The following is a 26,166-nucleotide window of genomic DNA, read 5'->3' on the forward strand; positions in this document are numbered from 1 at the left end:
CTTATAAAGAGGAACACAAATGGGTACATAAACACAAGAAATTACAGAGAGGAGTAGGTAGGGGCTGGGGTGTGGGTAATGGCAGAAATGACTCATCTAAAAGCATCTTTTTCTGCTCCAAAATAGCATGGCCCAGGTATTATACATTTTCCTCTAGTCATACATCCCCTTCTAAATTGCTTTATCAATAACATTATGTTTATTCCTCTTTTTATCTGGTCACTTTATTTCTCTCCGTTCCAAGTACGTCCCTTGTCTCTATTCTTCATTTTTTCTCTCTCTTATGCTAGAAATATTGTTTTATAATGAGTATAAGAAATGAAATAATCAATACAAAAGTAAATCCACATGCAAATCATCTAACCTCATCTGGGCTGCAGCCTTCTAATTGGTCTGTCCCTCTACAATCCATTCTTCTCTCACACTAGCCAGAGAGATACTATTAAAACATAACTTTGATTGTGTCACTTTACTACCTACAACTCTCCAAATCTAACCATTGTGCTTAGAATAAAAACTAAATTCCTTACCATGACTCACAAAGCCATCTGCGATCAGGTCTTGACTAATTTTCTCTAGCCTCATCTTAACCCACTGTAAACCTTCTTTCTTTTCCTTAAGAATAGCAAACTCTTTCCTTCTTTAGGACCTTTATATCTGCTATTCCTTCTGCTTGGTACACATGGTATCCCATATCTGCATCTAGATTTTGGCTTACGTATCACCTCTGCAGACAGATCTTCCATTAGTAACGCAATATAGGGTGGATTTATCACTACACTGTTTTCCTTAGGTATTTCTCATATGTCCTCTCCACTGGAACATATGCTATGGGAGAATATGACTTTGACTCCTCAGAGCTTAGAACAATTGTTGGCATGTGGCAGGTGCTCCATAAATATCTGTCAAACAAACCAAGCTGCAAACTTCTTTGTTGAATGCTATAATAATACTGCTTGCCTTTCAAAATAATATAGAATTCTTTCATCTTCTTGTGGATATTTGTAGAAAAAAAGACAGCCCAATTATTATGCAAGCCCATTTCCCTTTAATGTTATGTGACATTGGAATTGCTTTTGTTCTTCTAAATTTGCTTCACGCTATCTGATACATAATTTAATCTAATTTCTCATTGTGCTTGCTTATTCAACTTGAGTTAAATACTTTCATGCATTGGGTAGTATATTTATCTGTCTACTTCACATTTTGTCTATTTACTTCATTTTTATGTCCTTAGGACAAATGTGTGGGCACTTAATCATCTGTTTCCATTTTCATGTGGCACTGGTATAGACTGTACTGTGGTTTGCAGAATCCAAACATAAATTAAGGCATCTTCTGATTAGAAGATCTGACATAAAATACTAAAATATTTCTTTGGTCAGAATTATTTATAGAGCTATTGTTATTGTTTTTGCAAAACAGCAAATGTTTTCACAGCTGTGGAAAAGAAAGAAAATGATTTTAAAAATTAATGGGATTTTTTTTTCTTTTGAGAGGCTTGACTGTGGCTAGTAAATTTCTAATTTAGTTCATTTTGTTAAAAAAAAAAGTCTTCAGAGAGGTCTTCAGTGTGTTGAAAAAAGCAAAAATTGCAAAAGAAGTGGGAAAAGCTGTTTTACACTTATAGAGATTTCAGATACAGTGGTCAGCACATTCTGTAAGAAATACAGCCACTATTTTTTCTCATGAATTTTTTAAACTTGAATATAGGAATCAAATGTGACTTTTGCCTCACTTTGTGTTCAGATATAAGGTCAGGGAGACCAGTAAATCATAGAGAAGCTCACTTCAGTATACCTTAAACTAAGTATTTGTGTATATGAAACTTTGAAGTTCTACAGATTATAGAATAACTGGTATAGTTAGTACCTAGAAACAAAAATATATTCAGTACTTTTCAGTTTACTGTTATTATAGCCCAACTCTAAAAACTCTTCAACCTCTTGAGACTAAAATTCATTGATTTTACCTTCTCTCACTGGCCCTTGCTCTTCCTCTTAGGGCTCTTCTCTCTCTTGCCCAGTTTAAATTCCAAGGTCAATCATTATAATCTTTCCTTCTCATGCACCCTCTATTCACGGTTCCCTCCCTCAACCACTCATTTTTTTCCCTGCCAAAATACCAATCTTTGTTAATCTAGTTCATTGCCTACTTGGAACCGAAATCCAGGCAAACAAACGGGGCTGAAACACACACACACACACACACACACACACACACACACACACACACACACACACACACACACACACACACACACACACACACACACACACACACACACACACACACACACACACACACACACACACACACACACACACACACACACACACACACACACACACACACACACACACACACACACACCTTGACCAAACTTTAAACGACCTTCTTCTGGACTGTTAGGCTCTCGATCTCCCTTTTCTTAGAGAATTTACTTTAGAAAATTTGTAATTGTTAACACTTAATCTGCCTCTTTGAGATGCAAAGTATCTCCTAGCCTTTGTCAGTTGTACAGATCAGGAATGTCTTTCTCAAGGACCAAGAAGTCATTCCCTAGAAATGTAGTCATAGAAGGATGCAGGGGCTCTATCTCCCAGTCTCCAGGAGGGTAGGAGCCTAATTTGCATAAGGGATAATTAGCAATAACAGATGACCAAATCACACAGACCAACCTTCTCCCAACATAAGGAGGTTTCCACTAGCTCACCTGAGCACTTAAAAATTCTCCCACCTTTTGTTCCAGCAGAGTTAAGTTTTACTTCTCTCCCCTACTGCAAGTTTTAAACTCTTCCTTGCCTAACTTAGATTTGGGATTGCTAACATCAAGTGAAGGCTGAATGGTGCCTAGCATTTATACTGTGTTTTCCTAGTTTATTCACTCTTTCATTTTTCTCATACCTTCTCTGTCCTTAAACTTCTCATATCTCTACCTGATCCTTGTTCTCAGTTGATTACCTTGTTTTGTAGATCACTGAGAAAAAACAAGATACCAAAACAAGCACTCCAACCACCCACTGCACGTGTGCCCAGATACTCTGCCTTCCTTGTCTGTATAGGCGCCAAAGACCCTATCCTTTTATACGTACACAAGACACTGCTTGTATAAACTTCCTATCTCCTGCTTCGATATTTTTTTTTGTCAAAAATGTTCAAAGGTTCAGAGAAAAAGAAGTAATAGTGATACTTTCATATTCAGACATAAAATTATGTGTGTAAAATATATTTATATGCTAATAAACTATGTACCCAACTGCTAATTCCTGTTGTAAATTTGCTCACTTAAAGCATCTTTGGAGTGGCAATTGCTACGATCTTGCTTTACAGTGACTAAAATAAGGGAAATATGCTATCTCCCATTCTCGGAAGTCAAAGTAATATTATATTTGCCACAATGAAGATTTCCTCCCTCTACAGTTGATTTGCACATTTCTGACTGTGTATAAATGTCAGATGTTCTAAGCTTCTTTTTACTGAAGCCAAATAAAAAGCATCCCAGAGCTTAAAAATATTTAAAAGGTCTCCCTGCAGTTTGTAACTCATCATTACACAGCTCTTATGGGCTGGGTCCCATCTTAAAAAGTTCAAGGGCTAAAAACAATTACCTCTTCAAGGACGTCTGCAAGCTTACTGAGGATCTCCTCAGGAAGGCTCTGGAATGTTGGAACGCTGAAAAATAAAACAGAGATAATGCTGAGGCATGGACAACAACTTACTTTCTTAAATAAAACAGCAGTATGTCTGAATGAAAATGCAAAAGCATTTGATAACAAAGGATCTGTAGATGAAAATCAAAGCAATAACATAAACGTGACTTGATGACGAACAAGAAAAAAGCATATTGTAAAGAAAGAACTAAGGGTTGCACAGAATTGATTTCAAATTCCACTTATATTTATCTGTGCGATGTTGAATACCTCAGCTATAATGGGAGAAAACCACTCCCTTATTAGTCTGTGGAAACCAAATTCCTTTCAGTTCCATCACCCTCTCTAGCCACCCCACCTCCAGCACACACACACACACACACACACACACACACACACACACACACACACACACATGCGCGCGCACACACACGCTTTTTCTATGGCCAGTTTCCAATTTGACTTCTTGTTTCATTCAGACCTGCAAGCTTCATTCAAAAATGTTGGACTTGTCCTGCTCTCAATCTCATGCCAGCTGGAATAGGTCCTTCTATAATAAACTCCTTATGATTGTAACCATAATTAGATAATCAAATATGTTAATTGTACATTCCCTGCTAGAACTAAAATTTCTTAAAAATAGGAATGGTATCTGCCTTGTTTGACCCCTGCATTTCCAGTCATTTACAAATAACTCAATAGCATGTTTTGAATAAAGTTACGAAAACATGGATGTGTGATTGTTTCCTAGGACAGTTATAAGAATCAGGTCAGACAGTGTGGAGAAGAGAGCCAGACTCATAGTAGACACTGAAAAATGTTAACTCTATTCTTATCATCATCTTCTCTATTTTCCCTCATTGATTAGCAAATGAAAAAAATATCAAATGATGTCAAATACACAAACCAACAAAACTTCTTTTACATGTGAAATAGTAATGACTTAAAAAAAAAAAAACAGTCATCAATAGATAATTCTTGAAACTCCACTGGAAAATCTAACTGGAATGTGGAACTAAATTCTCATTTAATCATACCTCAATGTTTGAGCAGGGAAAAGACTAAAAATGAGTGCAAATACATTTGTATGCATGATATTTGACTTACAGAATAGTTCTGGCTTGATTAAAATGATACAATGAAAGAAGTCATAACATACTGTTTGGGTATAAATATGAAATTTTTACTAATTTAACTGTCACCTCTGATTCCCATTATTTAGTGTAACGCTAATTGATAAAATCCCAAGGTTTTATGCAGAAGTTTAACAATGCACCCAGAACCATCTGTTCCACCAGATTTACTGCTGTGGTCTGAGCCATGTGGGTTCTAATTTCCAGAAGGCAGTCTATCTAAACAGCTGAATGGAACATATCACAGGAAGAGACAGAGGAAGATAGAGGAAGCTGTTTCCAGGAGGTATGCAGGTTAACAAATCTTGTCCTTTTAATGAGCTATATTTCAGTTTCCTCTGAGATGTAAGAATGATTAGAATGTTCCTATCGCAATGAGTATTTATGAAAAACACAAACTACAACTGAATTTTTCTCATTTTATTATAATTGGCTCTCCTCTTTAGACAAGCCTATTACTTCCATGTTATATTTATGTCAACTCATACTACAATGCTTTTATTTTCATGAGCATTCTTATCCAGGAAAAGAATTTCATATTTGTTTGACCACATAACACAGTAAATAAAAAAAAAAAATTAAGTTTTAGGAGGGCATTTTAAATAAATTGTCTTTTACAATTTTACTTATTTTTTCAGCTCTATTGAGGTATAATTGACAAAACTGTAACATAGTTAAAGTATACACCATGATAATTTGATATGCATATACATGGTGAAAAGATTCCTCCCGTTTAGCTAACCTAGTTTATTAACACATTCATCACCTCACATATTTATCTTTTACTGAGGACATTCACATTCTCTCTTAGCAAATTTCAATTATACAATACAGGGTTACCAACTATAGCCACCATGTTATAGCTCAAAGTTTGTACACTTCTACCAGCCTCTCCCCTTTTCCCTTACTCTTCAGCCATTGGAAACCAACTTAATACTCTAGATTGTTAGGAGTTTAACTTTGTATTTAGATTTCATCTCAAGTGGTACCATAAAGTACTGTCTTTTTCTGTCTGGGTTATTTCAAAGGTGTAATTCCCTCAAGGTTCATCCATGTGGCAGCAAACAGCAGCTTTCCTTATTTCTCATGTCTGCCTAATGTTTCATTGTATACATATCACAATCTTTCATAATTTTAAATGCTTCAAGACATTCAGCGGTATTTATTACTAATAAAAATTAAGCATGATTTTTAAGAAGAAACACTAAAAAATTCTTAGTAATAATTGAAGCACTTCTGGATTTAACAAAATAGAAATCAATTAGCAGAAAAATAATTGGTTTTGCTTTTATAAATGACTCTGAAAACACTTTTGTAGTCCCACATTCTGAATTTGTCTTAGTGATTTTATTTTTGGTAGTCTACTGAATAAAAATAACTAACAGAGGAGGGCAAAACAAAGAATTTTATTACAGTTATGTCTGTGAAAAAATAATTGGGCCTCATAAAATAACATACAATAGCAGTGCTCAAAATGTAGTCTTGGAGCCCAAGATTCTCCAAGACCCTTTCAAGGGGGTCCTCAAAGTAAAAAAAAAAAAAAAAAAAAAAAGTCTAAATTGCAATTTGCTTAACATATGGTAACATCATTATTTTGATGGCTAAAAGAAATATGCTTGCATGTTCCTGTTTTTTTCTAGAATTTTTTTTGGTAGTAGGTTTACGATATGTGTATAATTTACAGAAATTAACTTAGTATTATTTCAGTACTTCTACTGTGCTTTCACTAGTTAGTTGTCCTATGCCTGCTATAATCTCTGCAACCTTATTATAATCTAATAAATCATTCTTTTGAACTTCAGAAGATTTCTTTCTTCCTAAGTGGAAAAATAATAAGAAGTAAATATATGTGGATGTCACGTGTTATGATAATAGTGTTATATTTTAAAATGTGTTTAACTTTGAATTTTATCTAAAATCTATCATTTTGAGAGATTATAATTATTAACATTAAGAATTTAATAAAGTCTATCAGATTGTTCTTATTTTTAAGGATGGATCATTCACTTTGAAAGGCAATATTGGAGGAGTCATATTTACAAGCCACAGCTGCCAACTTCTAAGTCTAAGGACACTAAAAAATATAATAAGAACACACCAGAGAGTTTCCCGAATTATGGATAGAATAAACCTAATCCAAAGAAATTTGAAGACACTGGAAATAAGAAATAAAAACATAATAAAATCTATCTTCCTCAAAATTATGGTTGACAATTTACTTTATCGTCTTATACAACAGAACCATTTAAAAAATATGCCAGTTGTTATGACATTTTTAGCCAACAAAACTTTTTAAAAAGTATATTTTCAATATAAACATGATAAAATGCTTAAGAGCTAAATAATGTTTGGTACAGCTTTTCAAATTAGAAATGAAAAAGTGAAGCATCTTACAGGGTGAATTTCTATACCTTAGTGACTGGAGAAGCCTACAAGATAGCTCAGTGACCAATAAAACCTTGCAGAGTTGACTTTACTGAATGCCTGCTGAATGAAGTCAGTAAAAGAAATCATTGTACTGCCCCTTTCTAATGATATAGCATCTTACTGAATTAAACACAAAGACAAGTTAAGATCTTGCTGTAGAATTATACTTTTGACTAACAGACGAATTAACAGCTGGACTTGCTGTTTTGCTTTAATTCATCTGATCAGAACTAACTAATCATCAAAGAAGGTAGTATTTTATATGAATGCTTGGCAACAAATGTAAGTAGTATTGAGCTATTAAGAATGGAATAATTTTCAAAATTTCATGGTTTATCCTGGAATAACTGTTGATATTTGCAAAATAATGGTGCAAAAAACAATGGTTGCCCCTCAGTACACATTAAGGCAGTAACACCAAATTGCATTCGTTGTCAGATTCTTAATCACCGCATACAGTAAAAAAAAAAAAAAGGTAACGAAATAAAATGCCTTTGTACCTTAAAATGTTTTGGATGAAATGGTAAAAGTTATTAATTTTATTAAGTTACAACCCTTGTGTATAGATTATTTTAATATTGTGTGACATATGACAGGTACTCATAAAGCACTTCTTGCTGCACCCTAAATTATGATTGCTGTCTCAAGAAAGATGACATGTAATTGCTGGAGCTCCAAGCTGCATGAGTTGCTTTTTTCATGGAACATCATTTTTACCTAGCAATGACCAACAAACTGGTTAATCAGGCCTGACTATCTGATAGACAATTTTTTTTTTTTTTTTTTTTAAAGAACAAAGTGAGTCTGCCACTTTGAGGAAAACAACAGGCGGTATTTGTTGCCAGTAACATATTTCGAACTTTCAAATAAAAACTAAAACTTCAGGAAACTTTTATCTGCTACTGTGAGCTTAACAGATTTTCAGTACTTGAAGACATTCTGATGAGATCATTGGTGATATATTGATATGAATAAATGAGAGTTTTTTGATATTGGAAATTCTGCCTAACTCAGTGAACCAGTATTTTCCAGATGAGCAATGCACGTTGTTACAAAGTAATGCATGAGGGAAGCTCTATTCAAAGATGGATCAGTGGATTTTAATGTAATGAAATGTGAAAAGTTTGCTGATGTGGTTTCTGATTCCATACTGCAATTCACCTTTAATAAATTACCATTTGTTGGGTTTTGGAGTAGTGTTAAATAATGTCCATAATTATCTAAAAAGGTCATTAACTTACTCTTCTCTTTTCCTATTATATACCTCTGTGAAGCTGATTTTTTTTTCCCATGTACTTCAACCAAAACAGCAGAAATTAAAAAGGTGGAAGGCAGGATCAGATATGAGATCTGCTGTTTTCTACTAAGCTGGATATTGACAGATTTGTAAAAATATAAACTCAAGCTTCTCTTTTTACTAGCTTCTTTTTTAGGAAAACAGTTATTTTCATTAAAAATAGGCTCTTTAGGTGAACATTAGATATGCTTATGTTTTTAAAAGAATTAGTAAATATTTTAAGATATTATTTCTAACTCCTAATAAAGTTAGTATCAATAGATATAACTCACACGATCGGGAAAACATCGATATACAGTGATTAAGAGGTATCTTGATGAAAAGGATAAAAAATATGGAATACTTACAATACTACAAGAAAAAGATAATGTGAATTATGTATACCATAAAATAATTATATTTTTATTAAAGGCTTACAATTGTGAATGGAGAAGCTCTGCAGAAAAATGTCAGAAGGTTAACAGGAATTCTGTTAGGTGCAGTGACTACTAGTTTCCCCTGCCCTGACTTTCTTCTATTTCCAGTATTTTCTATTTTGTAAATGTATCTTATAATACCAAAGAATATAAAGTTCACAATTATGATTATGACTGGATAAAATATATTCTAGTTGGATCCACTTAAAAGAAAAAATTTCCTTCTTGTTGATAAAATATTGTGTTTTAACTAATTTACTTATTTATTGACTGTCTACTATGTACCATAACTTGCAGAAATCTGGAATTCATCAACAAACAAAAGCAAAAGTTTCTGCCTATTGATTAGGGAAATAGAAAAAAAGAACAAACGTAATAAATGATACATATATATATTTTAAACATACATACTAATATACATCATACCATATGTTAGATAAGGACAATAAAATTTTACACTATAAAAAGTCAAACAGGGTAACGGAGATTACAATGGGAGGAGTAGGCTGAAATATTAAACAGGACCAGAATAGCCTCACTGAGAATGTGAGATTTTAGCAGAAATCAGAGAGAGGTGAGGAAGATACTTAAAGATCTAACAAAGAGCATCCAGACAGACGGAACGAAAACTGCAAAGGGTTTTAAGTGGCGAATGTATTCCAGAAGCAGCACAGTGGTCAGGATATCTAAAGTCAGTGGTTGGAAGAAAGTGGAAGAGCTAAGGAGGAGGGGTCAGATAACAAAGGGGCTGAGAGACCATTCTAAGGACTTGGTTTAATCTGAGTGAAATGCGAATGCTAGGTGTGACATGATCTTACTTATGTATTATAGAGATCCCTCTGTCAGCTCTGTAGAGAATAAACTGCAAGAGACAAGAATAGAAGCTGGCACACCAGGCAGAGCCTACTGCAGTAGAGCTTCAGAAAAGGTGCAAGTGATGGAGTTGGTGAGAAGTAGTTAAGCTCTGTTATATTTTGAAAGTGGACATAGCAGGATTTCCTGGTAGACTTGATATGGGATGAGAGAGAAATAAGGGAGACAAGAAAGATTCTTTGCAATTAAGAAACCTAAAAAAACAAACAAACAAAAACAGTTTAAATTGTTTTCATACTGAACAAGCAATTTTTTTATAATCTACTTAGTAGCAAAGAGTTTGATATTATCAGAATTTTGTTTTCTTCTTTTTTAATTTTTATTTTTCAATTAGAGATGACATTCAGTATTATTTTATATTAGTCTCAGGTGTATGGCATAGTGGTTAGACATTTACATAATTTACAAAGTGATCCCCCAATTAGTCTAGTATCCACAGCTTTTAAATACAACCAAAAAGCATCAGATATAACCCCATATTTATAAGACAAGCTATCTCTTGAACAAACTGAAATAATTCAATAATGCCTTCTACCTAGAGTAGAGAGTACAGAGTTATATTAATTATCTTTGGGTAGGTACCATTTGAGGGACAGTAGCCTTTTTATTCTGTCATAAGAAATCAGCCCTATATCAAGTTTAATGCCAAAAATATTGGCAGGCATTGTTTATTACTGTGTTAGTAGCTTCCTACAGCTCATACCAATTAAATAAAAGAAGAAATCTCTGGTTTACCAAAAAAAAAAAAAATCAATTTCAATTGATGAAGGATTAAAGGAAGGGTCCTTCTTAACCTTACAGCTATCTGATCTTTCCCATTAGTGAGCTCAGCAAAAGGTTGCCTGCCCTCAACATACTTTTCTCCCTTAATTGGGTCATTTGGCATTGATTCTGACTCAGTCTGTTATGTAATAGTCTGATAAGTGGTCTTTCTTTGCCCCCTTTTCTGTCCCACGCCCCAATTTACTTTACACATCACTGTCAGATTTATTTTCTATCAGCAACCTTCAGCCTTTATCACATGACTCCAATCCCTCATTGGCTGCCTATCATCTCACCAGATTTTAAGAATATGAATTTATTTTACATGTAAGAATTCAGATAAAGTAAACCATTAGAGACACATGAGGCATAATTTTATCATCTATAAATAAAATTTAAATTCCTTATCCTGAAAGACTGTATAATGATTAAGTGCACGGGCTTTAAAATGAAGCTCTGCTACCAATTATTAGCTATGCCTTTGGCAAGTAATCTCACCTCTCTAGGTCTCAGCCTCCTTAGCTTAAAAAGGGGGGAGATAATACCACTTGCTGCATAGGGTTTTGATGACAAGAAGAAAAATAATAGATGTAAAGCATTAAGAAGGTGACTTATCTATAGTAAATTTTCAATAAACAATTAAAGGCATTTTTTTTAAATGTTAGTTTAAGACTTCCAATAATCAAAAGCAACTTTCTAATATATCAGATATAAACCTCAGTGTAGACTCAAGACTGCTGGAAATATCTGTTTCCTAATTTTCTTAAATTAAACTCTCTTTGACTTTGAGTATCAATCCTTCTTTTGCAGTGATAGTGATTCGTTGTATTCATTGCTTAGCTCTTCCCCAATGTCATGCCCAGAAAGTGAGGGGTAAAGTCTCTAATCTCCCTGTTATCGAGGTCACAAAGGACTCTTGAAGCCCAACGGCTCTCTGCTTCTGTGCCCACAGAGGAAGATGGAAACCTTTGATCAAGCTGGGAACCCTGGTGCTTCCAGTCAGTCTCCCTTGGAAATCCAAGCAGAGAAACGTACTCTTGAAGAAATAATTCTGAGGTTCTCTTCTTTCTCCTTTTGACTCCAGATACTCTTTGTAATCTCTTCAAAGTAATTTAGGCTTAAAAATAGATAGTAAGTTTCTTATCTTCTAGAAGCTCCTAATATTAACCAAAAACTCTGATCAAGAAATGGATAGAGTCTACAAAACTGTCTAGAAAAGGAAAAATAGAATAATATACAGAAAAATATTTCAACAATTTACATTTTAGTAACTGTCCTCCAGGCCCATCCCTAACATTTGCAGGGCCCTGATTCCCTGTGCAACCACAATCACCTTGTTTACACCTACAAACATAGCTGCCTTTCTACAAACACTCAGAGGTAGGAAAAATGGCAGGGCAGGAAGAAAGGAGCTGGGAGGAAACCAATGCAGACCCTATGAACAAACTCAGGGTCATATGGGCAGGAAACCCAGGGTCCTAATCTTGACACATGGTATAGAAGAGGTCAGGGCACATCCTCTTGGTTTCTCACCAAAAGGAGGGGCACACCCAGCAGAAACTTTCTTGCCAAGAGGGGAGCCCTTCGAAAGTAAAGAATCCAGAGACAGGTGGCTCTAAGAACAGTACTAGAGTGCAGTTCCCCTAATTACCCATGCCTCTCCTGCCGTTACTGAGTGCTACAAACACCTCCTTTCCCTACATAAGCCTTAAGTGGCATGCTTTTTCTCCCACACCTTTTTATATACTTGCTATGTCTCAATTAAAATGATTAATTTAATAATAGCAGATGATTTAATAATTTTTCAAAGATTAAAAAGAGAAAATTTATGAAACCATCACCTTTGCAACTTTCATTTAGACAAGAGTTATATTCTCATTAATTAGGTATTTTTCCTACCATCCTAACTCCAGGTAGTATGAGTAAGAGATGGGAAAAATCACTTCAGCTCAGAAATCTCAGTGTTTTCATCTCTCATATAGAAATAATAAGCCCAACCTAAGCAATTTCAAAAAAAAATGTCATGAAATAATATGAATGAATGTATTTTAAATTGCTTTAATTTCAAGTTCAATCACCAAGTATCAGTAATCGAGTTATCTGTAAACACAACAAAAATTCTTAAAGTATTATCTTCAAAATCATCTATTAAAATTCTACTATACTATTCAACTACAAACTATCAAGTTTGATTTTAATATTATTCAATTCCACAGATTACTAGGTTTTCCAAAGCAAGTACACTACTAGATCCTTGGTAAAGAAATGCCCCTATGACACTTGTTTCCAAACCTTAAAGTCATTAGAAATTGAGATTTAAGATTTAAGAAGTCACAGAGTGAGTTCCTAGAAATCAATGTATTTTTTAAAACTTTAACAAAATATATGTAACATAAACTTATTATTTTAATCATCTGTAAGTACACAGTTCAATGGCATTAATGCATTCATATTGCTGGGCAGTCATCACCAATATCCAACTCCAGAAGTTTTTCATCCTTCCAAATCAAAATTCTGTACCAATTAAACAGTAACTCCTCATCCTCCTCTCCTCCCTCCACCCCAGTCACTGGTAACCACCATTCTACTTTCTGTGTCTATGAATTTTGCCATGCTAGTTACCTCATAAAAATGGAATTATAAAATATCTTATCTTTCTGTGACAGGGTTAATTCACTTACCATACCTTCTAAAAGCTTCCTTAATGTTGCACAATTTGTTTTAAAATATTCCCAGATGATTTCAGTTGATATATGTTAATTTAAAATAATCACTAAAACTCACAAATATATTCTAGCTTATTTCCCAAAGCAGAGGCAAGCTTTTCAACCTATGTCTTATCCGACTTATCAGACTTTTTTTTTTTATTTTGTACTTTATTTTTATTGTGGTAAGAACACTTAACATGAGATTTACTCTCTTAACAAATTTTTGGTGCAAAATGCATTGTCATTGACTACAGGTACAATATTGTACAGAAAATCTGTAGAGCTTATTCATCTTACTTTACTGAAATTTTATGCCTGTTGATTAGTAACTCTATTTCTCCCTCCCTCTAGCCCCAGGAAACCACCATTGTACTCTTTGATTCTATAATTCGATTTTAGATACCTCATATAGATAAAATCATGCAGCATTTGCCTTTCTATAACTGGCTCATTTTGTTTAGCATGATGTTCTCAAGTCTTATCCATGTTTCGAATTAAAGAATATTCTTTTTTAAGGCTGAATAGTATTCCATTGTATGTATATACCATAGTTTCTTTAACCAATTATACGTCAATGAATATTTGGGTTGTTTCCGCATCTTAGCTATTTTAAACATGAGGGGTAATATCTCTTCAAGATCTTGATTTCAATTCTTTTGAGTAAATATCAAGAAATTGGATTGTTGAATCATATGGTAGTTCTATTTTTAATTTTTTGAGGACTTGTCATACTGTTTGCCGCAGCAGCTGCGTCATTTTGCATCTTCTCTAACAGCATGCAAGAGTTCCAACTTTTTAAAATAACAGCTATTGTAGCTGACAGGTATGAGGAGACACCTCATTGTGGTTTTATTTATCAGCCTTTAAATTCCCACATATTTCTGTATGTTTTACTAAGACTCACATCAAGAATGACCTCTTCGGGGAAATGGCCCTTAACAACTTTCTCTCTATAGCTAAGTAGGCACCCCACCTGAATAGCACCTACACTTGTACTGTAACCATGTATTTACGCTAATATATAAATTCACTGAATTCTCTACTATGTAGTAACAAATAGCAGGGACTTTAGAATCAGGAAGAAAAGATGGTTTGGAATCCTACTGCCTCCATTTCTTAGCTATGTAACTATAGGCAGGTTATTTAAAGCCAATAAGCTTCAGCTTCCTTAGTCAGGAAATGAAAACAACAAAATCTAACTCATGGGGCAGTTGTAAGTAGTAAGTATGAAGCACTTAGTAAAGAAGCTGCCATAGTGTGGGCACTTAATAAAGGGACGTCTAATTTGGTTGTATAAATACTATACTTAACATAGAGTGTGTCATGCAATAGGCATTTGAAAGTATGCAAATTAAAGGAATATATTCAACCCTGGCAGGAGTTACATCATCCCAGAGGAAGGGGTGCTTCTAATATTTCAAAAATAGGTGCTTTATTTATATCAATCCTGGTCTGTGCAAAGCTCTTCTGCTTGTTATTTTTCATGAACCACATGAATGGTTCCTCGAGGCTAAGTACTTAAGAAAAATTCAGAAGAGAAAACTGTTGCCTGACAGAGTCTTTTAAAAAATTTGTTAGAGTAGCTTTTTTTAAAACCCACTGAAGGGTTACTTTCCAAATCAGAACTAAGGTTACTCTGGGGCTTCTGTCAAAATGACCATGAGGATATGAGGCACTAATGACACTTTATTAAATTACTTCTGAATTGCTTAATAGCATCTAATGTGGTGCCTTATTCAGAAGATTGTACTGTACCTGATCTTTGCTCTATAAATCTTACAATAGCCTATGCCTGAGCAAAAATAAAACCTGATGGGTTTTAATGGAATTAAACAAATTCAGTCTGATTGCTAAAACTAGAAAAAGAAGTATAGGCCATTTTATTTTTTCGATTTTACGACTTCATTGAAAAGAAATTTATAATTTAAACAAATTGCAACTATATTAATTAAAGTTGATTAGGATTAAGGGGAACCTAGGTTTAAGAAGATCTGGTACAATGAGGTCTCAGGATCTTTTCCTGAATGAGAAGCATGTGAGGTAAGAGGGGGCGGGGGGGAAACAGATCACAGCATCTAGCTGCTTCGTCTCAAGACCTCTTTTTCTTTTTTTTCATCTTCCCTAACAACATATCTTGACAATCCCTGATCACTCTTGAACTGCTCTACAATGGGCAAGCCACCCCCAGCAGAGCCACATCCTAGGCTCCATCTTCATTCAGCAAGGTACTACTTACAGTTTCCAATTTAGGGCTTTCCTTTCAAGACCGCACTCCATTCCTCTTATGTTAGTTCTCCCACTTTTCTACACTCATTTATCTACCACCCCCTCTTCTGCCAGCTCCCTCGTCCTCTGTATTTTCACTTCTGCTACAGAACATCATTCATCATGAGAACCATATCATGCAAATGGATCTGATGCTAATTCGCATTGTCTCATCACAGCTAAGCACCATTTATTTTATCCATTTCCCCTCAGTATATGGACTTTTAAATATTTAATGTTGCGTTAATGATAATCAGCCTAAAAGATTCTGCCCAGATTTTCTACCCAATCTTTTGAAATCTGGGAGATACGATCGATCCCTTGGCCCCATAGTCGAGCCTTTCTACAGCAGTGTTTCTCCACAAGGTGCCATTGACATCTGGGCACATATTCCCGTGCATAAATATCCCATGTACTGCAGAACACTTAGCATCTCTAATTCCTACCCATGAAATGCCAGCAGTACTCCTAGTCACAAAGAGAAGTAAACATCCTCCAGGGGTGATACTGCCCAAGATTTAGAACTGTCACTCTATAATATCATAATTTTTCCAATTCATCAAATGAGTTTGCTAATTTTTCTGCCTGAAATGTCAAATTCCTTGGTAAATTGCTTAAACTTCCATCTCCCGCTGGCTGGATACCTGTTGCCCCATAACTTGAACACTGAAGAGCTGTGTGTTTAAAGTGTTTCTGTCTACACATAAACAGAGAAATGATATCTAAGACTTCATTCTTGGTTTACAGCTGTTTCTAAAGACATGCTATTCAAAACATTCTTTTGTTAAATACATTAACAGGCACTCCACATCAAAAGAAGGATTTCATAAACAAGTTGAAAAATTCTGAACTGTAGAAATTTTAAAATCTTTACTACAGGACTTATCAGAGTTTTTATTTTGAAAAAAATTTGAAAGCTAACTGGAAAGGAAAAAGATAGTATTTTTCAAACTTATTCAACCAGATAACCTATTAATTCAGTTTCTATCAATTTATTGAGAAATGAGAGTTTCAAGCTACTTAGTTTGGAATCTTTGGCTTATATTAAAGTGACCAAATTCACAAAATATGTAGTAATTCACCAAGAGGCCATGCTAATGTATATTACGTGCTAATGTAATGTATATTAGCATGGTCTCTTGGTGAATTACTCCATATTTTAAAGGAAAATACAGCATAATCATTCCTGAGCAGCCTTGATTGATAATCTCTTATATTTCCTCTCTGTCTCTACACTCACTAAACAGACATATCAAGAAAGGCAGAGAGTCTAGATGCCTTTCCTCTGTGCTCCTACAGCAGCCTGTGTCTGCCTCTGGCATAACTATTATTGGATTTTTATTGTCAGTTCATTTATCTCCCTCACCCTAGAATTGGCAAACTATGACCCACTGGCTCATCATCTATTTTTGTAAATCAAATTTTAATGGAAGTCACCCATGTTCACTGGTTTAGTATTGTCTATGGCTTCAATACAATAGTAGTTGCAACAGAGACTGTGTGGCCTGTGAACCTCTAGTATTTACTACGTGGCTCTTTAAGGGAAAGTTTGCCAATCCCTGTTCTACAAAATTAGCATCTTGAAATCAGGTACAGGGTCCAATTACATCAGCTTAAGGTCTGGAAAATGACAGATGAGCAAATTTGTCTCATAAAAATATTTTATTTTTTGGAATCAATTCAAGAATATCTGACCTTGAGGTAATTGTTTTAATAAAATATGAGGGATGAAATAGTTCAGGTCACACAGTCAAAGGTCTTATTCAATGTTCAAATTGTTTTGTTTTTTTTCTTTTCTATTTTATTCTATGTCAACTTGGAAATACAGATTCAAATAAAGTTAACTCTTAATAATTAAAAACCCTTGTATAGAAGTATGTAATCTAAAGATAGACTATATTTCAAAGATCATCCTGGGTAGAACATTTTTATATACTAATTCTTGATATGAATTCTTCTTCAATATCATTTTGAATCTAACATGAAGCTACTACTTTTTCACATGGGAAATAATTTCTGAATACAAGTGCTTAAAAAGTACCTGTTCCTGAAATGCAAGAAAATTGTTATTTTATTTCATCTTATTACTCCAAATTTATTTTTTACCAACAGATTTTCTTTTTTCAATTTTACAGTAAAATTTTAGAAAGCCTAAGAATACAGAAATACATTTTCATCCTCAAAAAAACTATAGCAATTTATTGGGGACCTTGATAGGTGGTTTTGGTATGAAGCCTCAAGACAGTCAGCTAAAGAATCAAAATCTCCAACTTTTAAGGGATTTGCTTTAATTATAAAGTTTACCTAGAATTAGATGGTAGAACTTATGTTAAATCCCTTGTTTAACATATGATTTAGGAGAGAATGCACACAGTAACTGCTTACTATTAGTAATTATCATCACTCATATTTTAAGTGACTTCAAATATAGCATGGTTAAGAGTGAGGTGTGTAGCCGGTGGCCCGTGATTTGAAGAAATCTCTGCCACCGGGTTCTCGCCCAGCCTTGGACATCCAGGTATAGCAATGTCTAAGCAATGGCTTAGATGCACTCAATTGTAAATCACTCATTATACGAAGAAATCAAACACAGGAAACAGTAACATGAATTTCCCATAATCATAGCGTATTATACAAAAGTAAAAAAAATGTCTGGCAATGGTAGTCTGCAAGAAGAAGAGAGAACTTATCAAATGATAGTGCTTCACTTTTCCAAGTTAAACTTAGCTAAGGATTCTAAGTCTTGTGAAATTTTAGGCAACTCTCTGAGAAATGGATTAATAAAAATAGTAATTTTAATTGGGGAGGGTGAAGTAGGTAAAGGAGATTAAATATATGGTAGCTGAAGGAAACTGGACTTTGTATGGTAAACACACAATAGAATATACAGATGTCATATTATAATGTACACCTGAAAATTATATAATTGTATTAACCAACATTATTGCAATAAACTTATTTTTAAAAATAGTAATTTTATTGGTGATAACAAAAATAATTCCACCTACCAAGAATATGTATGTCAATTGCTTTTCTTAGGTAATTTTAACAGTAGTAATAACCATCACTAACATCTATTCAGCACATACTATGATCCAGGCATTCTACTAACTGCTTCATAAACCTTATTTATTTAATCAATGGAATCTACATTCCACCAAAAAAAATTTGATATATACAATGATGTATGATCCTTCAATTATCACACATTTTAATTTTCAGGCAATCTTAATAACACATCTTAGTCCTAAATTGATGCACATTTCCTCAATTTATTATATGGCTAATTGAATAAATACCACACAGGAAAATTTTGCAGTTAGGAAATGGACTATATAATTTAACAAATTAATGTATCCTGTGATGCTCATGAGAATTGATTAGTTTTTTCGGATTCACATTTTGATTTCAAAATACAAGGACAAAAGTCATAATCCAAAAGAGTGACTGGGATAGAAAATGTAGGAATTAGGGCAGAGTAATATGAAAGGTGAGAACAGGTGTTGAGTGGAGGGCTCTATGAATCTCTATCAGGACCAGAATAAACAAACACAGCATTAAGCATAGAAAGAAAATTAATGACATGCCAAAAAAAATCAGGTCACTCTCCCTCCCTTTATAAAGGCAATTTAAGTACCATATTTCATCAAATTTAAACATTTAAGAATTTTAGCTCAGCCTTCACATATTTTTGCAATCATTAAAATTTAATTTTGTTATTTTAATTATAGTCATAAATATGAGCTGTGAGATGATATTAAATTTCAAACTAAGCTTAATGGTATCTTTTAAAGATATGACTGCATATCTACATAATCAATACAATTTTAAATTAGTGCTTACTGTGTGCTAAGCATATTATAATTTAAGTCCTAGCCATGTTGCTTAGTAACTATGTTACTTTGAATAAGCTAATTAACCTCGAGTCTGCTTTCTCATCAGTGAAATGGAGATAACAGAAGTTTATATAAACTAACATTTTATTTTTCAATAATTTTTTATGTTCTCTCATTATCCACATTATGTACATGAGAAAACAAAACCTGAGGCCTCTGGCAAATAGCTTTACCTCTCTGGGTCTAAGTGGCAGAACCTGAGCTAGAGCTGCAATGGGAACTCTCACCCAACCAGTGCTTGGAGTTCATTTGTCAAAATCTTAGATTGTTTAACTAGCAGATCTCAGAAATGTAAACATAAGTTTGATGAAAATTCCCCTTGCATTAGATATTTCCCCTACTCTAAGGTGAGATCACTATGGAGAAAGCCAGTGGCCCTTTCAAAAAGTAATGCTGTTTCTATGGTGAGCCTATAAAAGACCTAGTGGTTTGAGGTGTAAGTCCACAAGATGATGAGAGTTATGAAAGCCTGGGCAGAAGTAGCAGTAACACTTTTGGTTAACTTTTTAGAGTACTACTTGCTGGAAGACAAGACATTGTACTTTTCCTTAAGTGAGTATGTATTGCTGGTACTTTAGACTCATCTAACCGGTGGTTGCCAATAAACTGATTTTTTATGGCCCAATTAAGTAGGCAGTGCTTTGGCAAATGGTATACCATTTGTCGCCAACCCTCCCCTGACTTGAGACTGTGATGAACTTCAACTAGTATCTCTAATGACTGAGGTATAATTCAACATTAGCATGTTGACATAAAAATCCCAAGCTATCTCACAAAAAAATAGTGGGAATTCACTACCCCTAAAAATCTACTTCAAAAAAATGCTAGAAAAATAAAATGTACATGTATGAATTCTAATGATCCTATTGTTGGGTTAAGAGGTTTAGATTGTCAAAACTTAATATTTTAAAAAGACTGCAGCTTATAATGGCAATCTTGACAAATGGATAACACTTATACCGTCAAAGAGTAAGTTTTTGGTTTTGCCTTCCTTTGTGAAGAATTGTGGTTAGAAAATACATATTAAGAAATATTACCCAGGGAATTAACTATACATGTGATGACATAGCCTTGATTGTATCATGGTAAATTTTGAAAATTCAGAAGAATCATTTCATGTCCTCTGATTTAGAGAGGTTATGGAGATGGATAAGTAAGAGACAATTAAAAGTATGATTGAGTCTCATAAAAGAAGTAATTGTGTGGTTTGAGAAGAAAAAAAAAATGTACCCAATTAAACTACCATTATATTTCATCATCTTTAAGCAACAGATTCTGGATGTCAGGAAGGTAATTGGAAATATTTAAGATAAGTGAGAAAAAAGGAACAGATAATAGCCAGGGTTTAAAATAATAGGATGTCAGCATTTCAGGAACGGAGAACAGTGTATGTAAAGGCATGGGGAGTGAAACAGCACATTAAATGTGGGAACTACAAGTGATCTGACATGGCTGAAGTGTCATGTTTGACAGGAAAGAAATTAAAGTAGACTCGAGGAGGTAAGGTGTCCAGTCCTTAAGGGCCATGACAGTAATTGGACTGGAGCCAGAACTCAAAATGAAAAATATATCCTTTAAATCTATGTAACTTGCTTATGAAATGTTTCCAGAATGTATTACAAAGCAAGTCCACTATATTTTGCAGGAAACTTTGCTCAGTTTTATTAGAAAATACATGCAAGTCAATTTTATCTTGTGCTGCTTAAACAATCTGCCATTAAACAGCTGAGTGGCAAGTCACAACCCCCTTGACTTCACTTTCTCATTAGTAATAACTCTCTCATGAATTGTTATGTTCCTGGCATTGTTCTCTATTCTTTACATGTATTAACTATAAGTGCTTTATATACACAACAATTGTGAAAATTACTGAATTATATGTAAAGCAACTATTATTATTATCTCCATTTTGCAGATTAGGAGAGTAAGTCATGGAGAGGAAAAGAAATGTGTTCAAGATTGAATAGCCTGTCATTAATAAAGCTGAAAGAAAGTGAAAGAATTAAACAAGATATAGCTTGAAGAGATAACTTGTCATATCCCTAGGAATAGTATCAGATATAGTAGACACTCAAATCTTAAATGAATTCATAAATTATTATCTCTATGATGAATTAAAGACAGTTTCATACTCTTTGCCACTTCTCCCATCAAGAGGGGAATCTAATATTCCTCTTCTTGAATTTGGGTTAACTTGGTGACTTGCTTAGATCAGAAAAAAAAAAAAAAAAAGAAGGATCAAAAGGCCAATTCTCAGCCTAAGCCTTAAAAAGGCTGGTAGCTTTAATTTTTGGCTCTTGAAAGCCAGCAACCAAACTGCAAATAACCCTAGGGTACTATATAATGGCATAAAGTTTAGTGAGATCTGGAGGACATGAGGTTATATTAGATAGTCCCACTGTATATGTGACCTCAGCTATACCACGTGGAGCACAAGGTCAGCTCACTGAGTCCAGTCAATACAGAGAATCATGAATAATAACACATCGCTGTTCTTTTAAACAAGTACATTTTGGGGTGGTTTAGGACACAGATTCTATCTTAGTGATAGTATACGTACTTGTCTCTTCTAAAATAAACTTTTGTTATAATTAATCTATCGCTTGTTCAAATAAAACTGTCACCATCATTGACCTGTTTTCTGTATAAAATCCTAATTCTTGTTACTTACTTGAATGGTATTTGGAAGTGGCAAAAGCCGCTTTCTTTTTTCCAAATTAAAAAAAAAAACACTTGAGTTTTGGAAAATTGATTTTTCAAAGAAAACCTCTGTTTTAAAACGGCCTTTCTTCTAAGACGTTTCTTAATAACTGAAGCACATAATTCTTTACCTTTATTTCCTCTGACAGTCTTAAGGCATACGACCACCTGGAAGGTCAAATGGGCTAATAACAGAAAGACTATGAAGTTGGAGCAGCCATGTAATACGTGAAAAGCTTTTATAAACATAACAGGTTCTTTTCAGAATTATCTCAACCAATTGCACTTTGACACACAGATCTGCCAGTTGGAATGTGGTGACAATTTTCTTTCAGAGAAAACACCTGTGTCCTTTAAAGCTCGAAAACAACTCAGCTATAAGTAAAAATGTTAATTCGTCAAATAGTTGTTTGGTTAATATGATAGTTTAATAGCTTAGCTGTAGCCCTAGCAATTTCCTTTTTTTTTTTATAAGTAAAAATGTCTTTATTAACCCATGCATGTCATGATTACCTCAATACTGCACTGAAGTCACATGAGGTTAAAATATAAAATTTGTTTGAATTTACAGAAAATATTACTGATGTGATAGTACTTTAAGGACACCAGCTCAAGCTTAACTTGCTGTAGATCCCAGTACTCATACATGCCCAATCATGTCTGAAGAATGATAGGACAGCTCTCACAAGTCTATTATTTGAGGGACTAATGACCCTTCTGGGGAAAAAAAATATCCTAAGTAAAGATGAAGTCATAAAAGCTCAAACCAAAATCAAAACCTTGGTCAGCAAAGGGAAAGACAAAAACCTGGGTACTACATGGTATTAGCCATTCGGATCTGTTCGTAGTTCCTCATCGAGGAGGCATATAAATGCCTTGCTGTATGACTTAAAAATTTCTAAATGTCTTGCAGCATGACTTAAAAACTTCTACTATAAATCTTATAAGCTATCGGGACATGAGACAGAGCATGCAATATATCTCTAATAGAATTAAACACAAAAAGAAATGGAGGCAATTTCACCATTTCAGCACCAAACACAATGAAGTTTTAGATACATGGAAGTTTTAGAAGGAAATCTCACTAAAAATGCTGGTGTAGGAGAGAAAAGTAGTGAGGACCAGGTGGTGGTAGAAAAATTTATTTATGCCACATGGGACATGTCTTTGGGATTCCCAGAAATAAATAAGCAATTGGCAAGAGTAACTAGATGGAAAGAGAGCCTCTAATGTCACTGCAATGTGTCTCCATTAAGTCAGTGAAACTTCAGGAATCTCAGCTTATAATAACAGCAGATGAGTTTAGCAAGTTAGAGCTAATGAACTTCTTTGTTCATGAATGATTAATTTATTTTCTGAAATGCATAAGAAAGTGGAACAATAAGATTTTCCCCAAAGTAGACACTCTTGTACTTTCAACTTATGCAAGATGGCTTTAACTATTATCATTTTAACACTTTTACTCATCCTCATAGGACTTCATGTCATGATTGAAAAGACAATGGAAATAAGACCGAAAACCAGCAAAATGGTCACACAGAGACACAGAGGTTAAGAACACAGACTGGTTCTAGTTAGGCATCAGTCAATGCCTGGTCCTGTCACTTAATAGTTTTGGGACCAGTCTGACATAAGGAGAAGATAATGATAATATTGCACACTTCATTACACTGTTATGAGGATCATAGAAAATAAGGTATTTCAAGCATGCTAGGCATACTATAAATAATAAAAATCTCAATTCCAAAATGCTTAAAATTTCCTATGTGGTTTACTGTTTCCAAAGATTCTTCATAACAAAACTCCTCCCTCTCCCCACGGACTTATCACAACTCCTAAAAAGAGATGGAAGTTATTTTTCCCTTGAACCTGGCATGGCCTTGTGACTCATCTTGAACAAAAGAATGGCTGTGCCAGTTCTGAGGCTAGGTCAAAAAATGGTCTGGTCCTTTGTTCTCATCCTTTTGGAATCCAGCTAACTTTTAAGAAGCTGAGGCTAGATTAGTGAATTATTAAAAACCATATGCAGAGTCAGTCCCCATATATTCCAACCACCCAGATGAAACCACAGACATAAGTGGATCCCCAGCTGAGCTCACAGCTGAATGCAGCCAAATGACCCAGCTGAACCCAGCCAACATGTATAATTATTAGGAACAATAAGTTGTTGTATTAAGCATCTAATATTTGGGGTGGTTTGTTATGCTACAATAGATTAGTGAAACAATCTACAAGACCATGTATTATCTACCCCTGCTAATGTCACCAACATTAACTTTTAGCCCTCTCCCTTGCCTCATGTTGCAACAGCCACTCAGACCTTTCAAGTTCTCAAATATACCACAGGGCACAGTGTCTTCAAACATGCTGCCCCCTCTGCCTGGACCTTGCTACCAGCAAACCCCTCAAACAGTTCATTTCCATACACGAGCCGTCTCCTTTCCATTCAAATAACTTCTAATTATCCTCGTGGTCTCAGTTACAGACTTAGATGATTCTTCTTAGTCTTCTTAGTCCCTAGACTAATTCAGCTGCTTGCCATTTACTTTTATAAAATCTTTTAATTTTGCTTTATAGAATTTATCATAATTATACAGTTGGCTCTTGAACAACACAGGAATTGGGGTGCCAACTCCTATACAGTCAAAAATTCACACATAAATTTTAACTACCCAAACTTAATTACTAATTGTCCACTGATGACCAGCAGCTTTACCGATAACATAAAGTCAATTAATACATTTTATCTTTTATGTATTATGTACTGTATTTTTACAATAAAGTAACCTAGTTACCAATTTATTCTTCTCTGAGATCTCAACATTATTCTAGAATTCTTATTTAAAAATCTTTATTCTCTATAGAAAACCAGAAAGGGAGAAACACTTTAGTGGAAAAACAGGGACCTGGCAATTCCACTAGAGAAAACCATTACTCAATGGAAAATTCTAGGAGGTAGAACAGAACTGATCCAGTAGACTTGGTCCCAGCTACAAGGGCTGATTTTCCCCCTGACCTTGCTGACAAAACTAAGGGATAACTGAGCTCTAATTTAATTACTTAATGGAAGTTTCAATTAAGTTACACTAATTTTTTTGCAGCTCATCTTCACTTATGGAAAATGGACTAATAACTCGCTATCCACTTCCTAAAAGAATTATGAGGATTAAAATACATTTTAAAATACAAATCATAATTTACATATATATATATTCACACAAATGTTTTCCTACAAAATAAGATGTAATAATTTTTTGTCGCTGTACAAAAGAAGCATCTCTTTCTTATGTGAAAGGTGGAGACTGAGAATTACTTCCAAAAGTAAATTTCCCATGAGCGTGCAGGCTGCTACTGGGCAACTGTAGAAGTCACTCACATTTTAGTCCATGTAAATGATGCTCATTGAAATTGCACAGGGCACAGTCTAGGAATTTTCACTCAGTGCCAACAATTTCCTTGCTCACCTTGGTGCCCCTTTGTGGGATTCAAGTAACATATTTTTGAAATCCCTCCCACTCAGAAACCTGAATCAAATTTCAGAACCCAGGTGCTCACGCATGGCATTCTACTCCACTGTTTTCCAGGAGGGACTGCAGCTGCCTTCCCTAACTTCAGAGACCTAGTCTCAAGCCAACATGAAGATAAGCTCCAGATAGTCACAGCAGCATACCAATATCTATTCTATATACAGGACTTTTGTTTCCCATCAAGGAAGGTACATTTAAAGTCATGGACACAGCTCGAACAGCCCAGTTGGGTTGGTCACATTGAGAGATTTAGACACATGGAATTCAATTAAACAAAGAAACCACAGAGAAAGTGGTTCTTGGTAGTTTTCCTGTCTGCAGACAATTTCCTCCTCTCTGCTTCATACCTCTTCTACAACTTCGCACATATGCTATATATCATCATTGTGTACATGTCTGTTCCCAAAGAGATAGTAAGATACCCACGGCCAGCAACTTATTAATCTCAGGGTGATTCACATGTAACTGAGTTGACCCTGCACTCACCCTGACTACTTGAGACCAGTCTC

The 26,166-nt window shown here is 34.5% G+C and overlaps 1 protein-coding gene across 4 annotated transcripts in view; it reads right to left on the bottom strand.

Annotated features, from left to right (window-relative positions):
- PRKG1 (protein kinase cGMP-dependent 1) overlaps positions 1-26,166 on the bottom strand; it is a 1,094,018-nt gene that overhangs the window by 313,580 nt on the left and 754,272 nt on the right. For 3 of the 4 annotated variants that reach the window (XM_016154345.2, XM_016154344.2, XM_036223586.1), the window contains one exon: positions 3,612-3,675. In XM_016154345.2, coding sequence (XP_016009831.1) covers positions 3,612-3,675 — 64 coding nt within the window. Of the gene's footprint in view, positions 1-3,611; positions 3,676-3,923; positions 3,944-26,166 lie in introns of those variants that run through there. The other variant, XM_036223587.1, reaches the window with a different exon arrangement.

This window comes from Rousettus aegyptiacus, unplaced genomic scaffold (genome assembly GCF_014176215.1).
Source record: "Rousettus aegyptiacus isolate mRouAeg1 unplaced genomic scaffold, mRouAeg1.p scaffold_m13_p_6, whole genome shotgun sequence".
NCBI classification, from domain to species: Eukaryota; Metazoa; Chordata; class Mammalia; order Chiroptera; family Pteropodidae; genus Rousettus; species Rousettus aegyptiacus.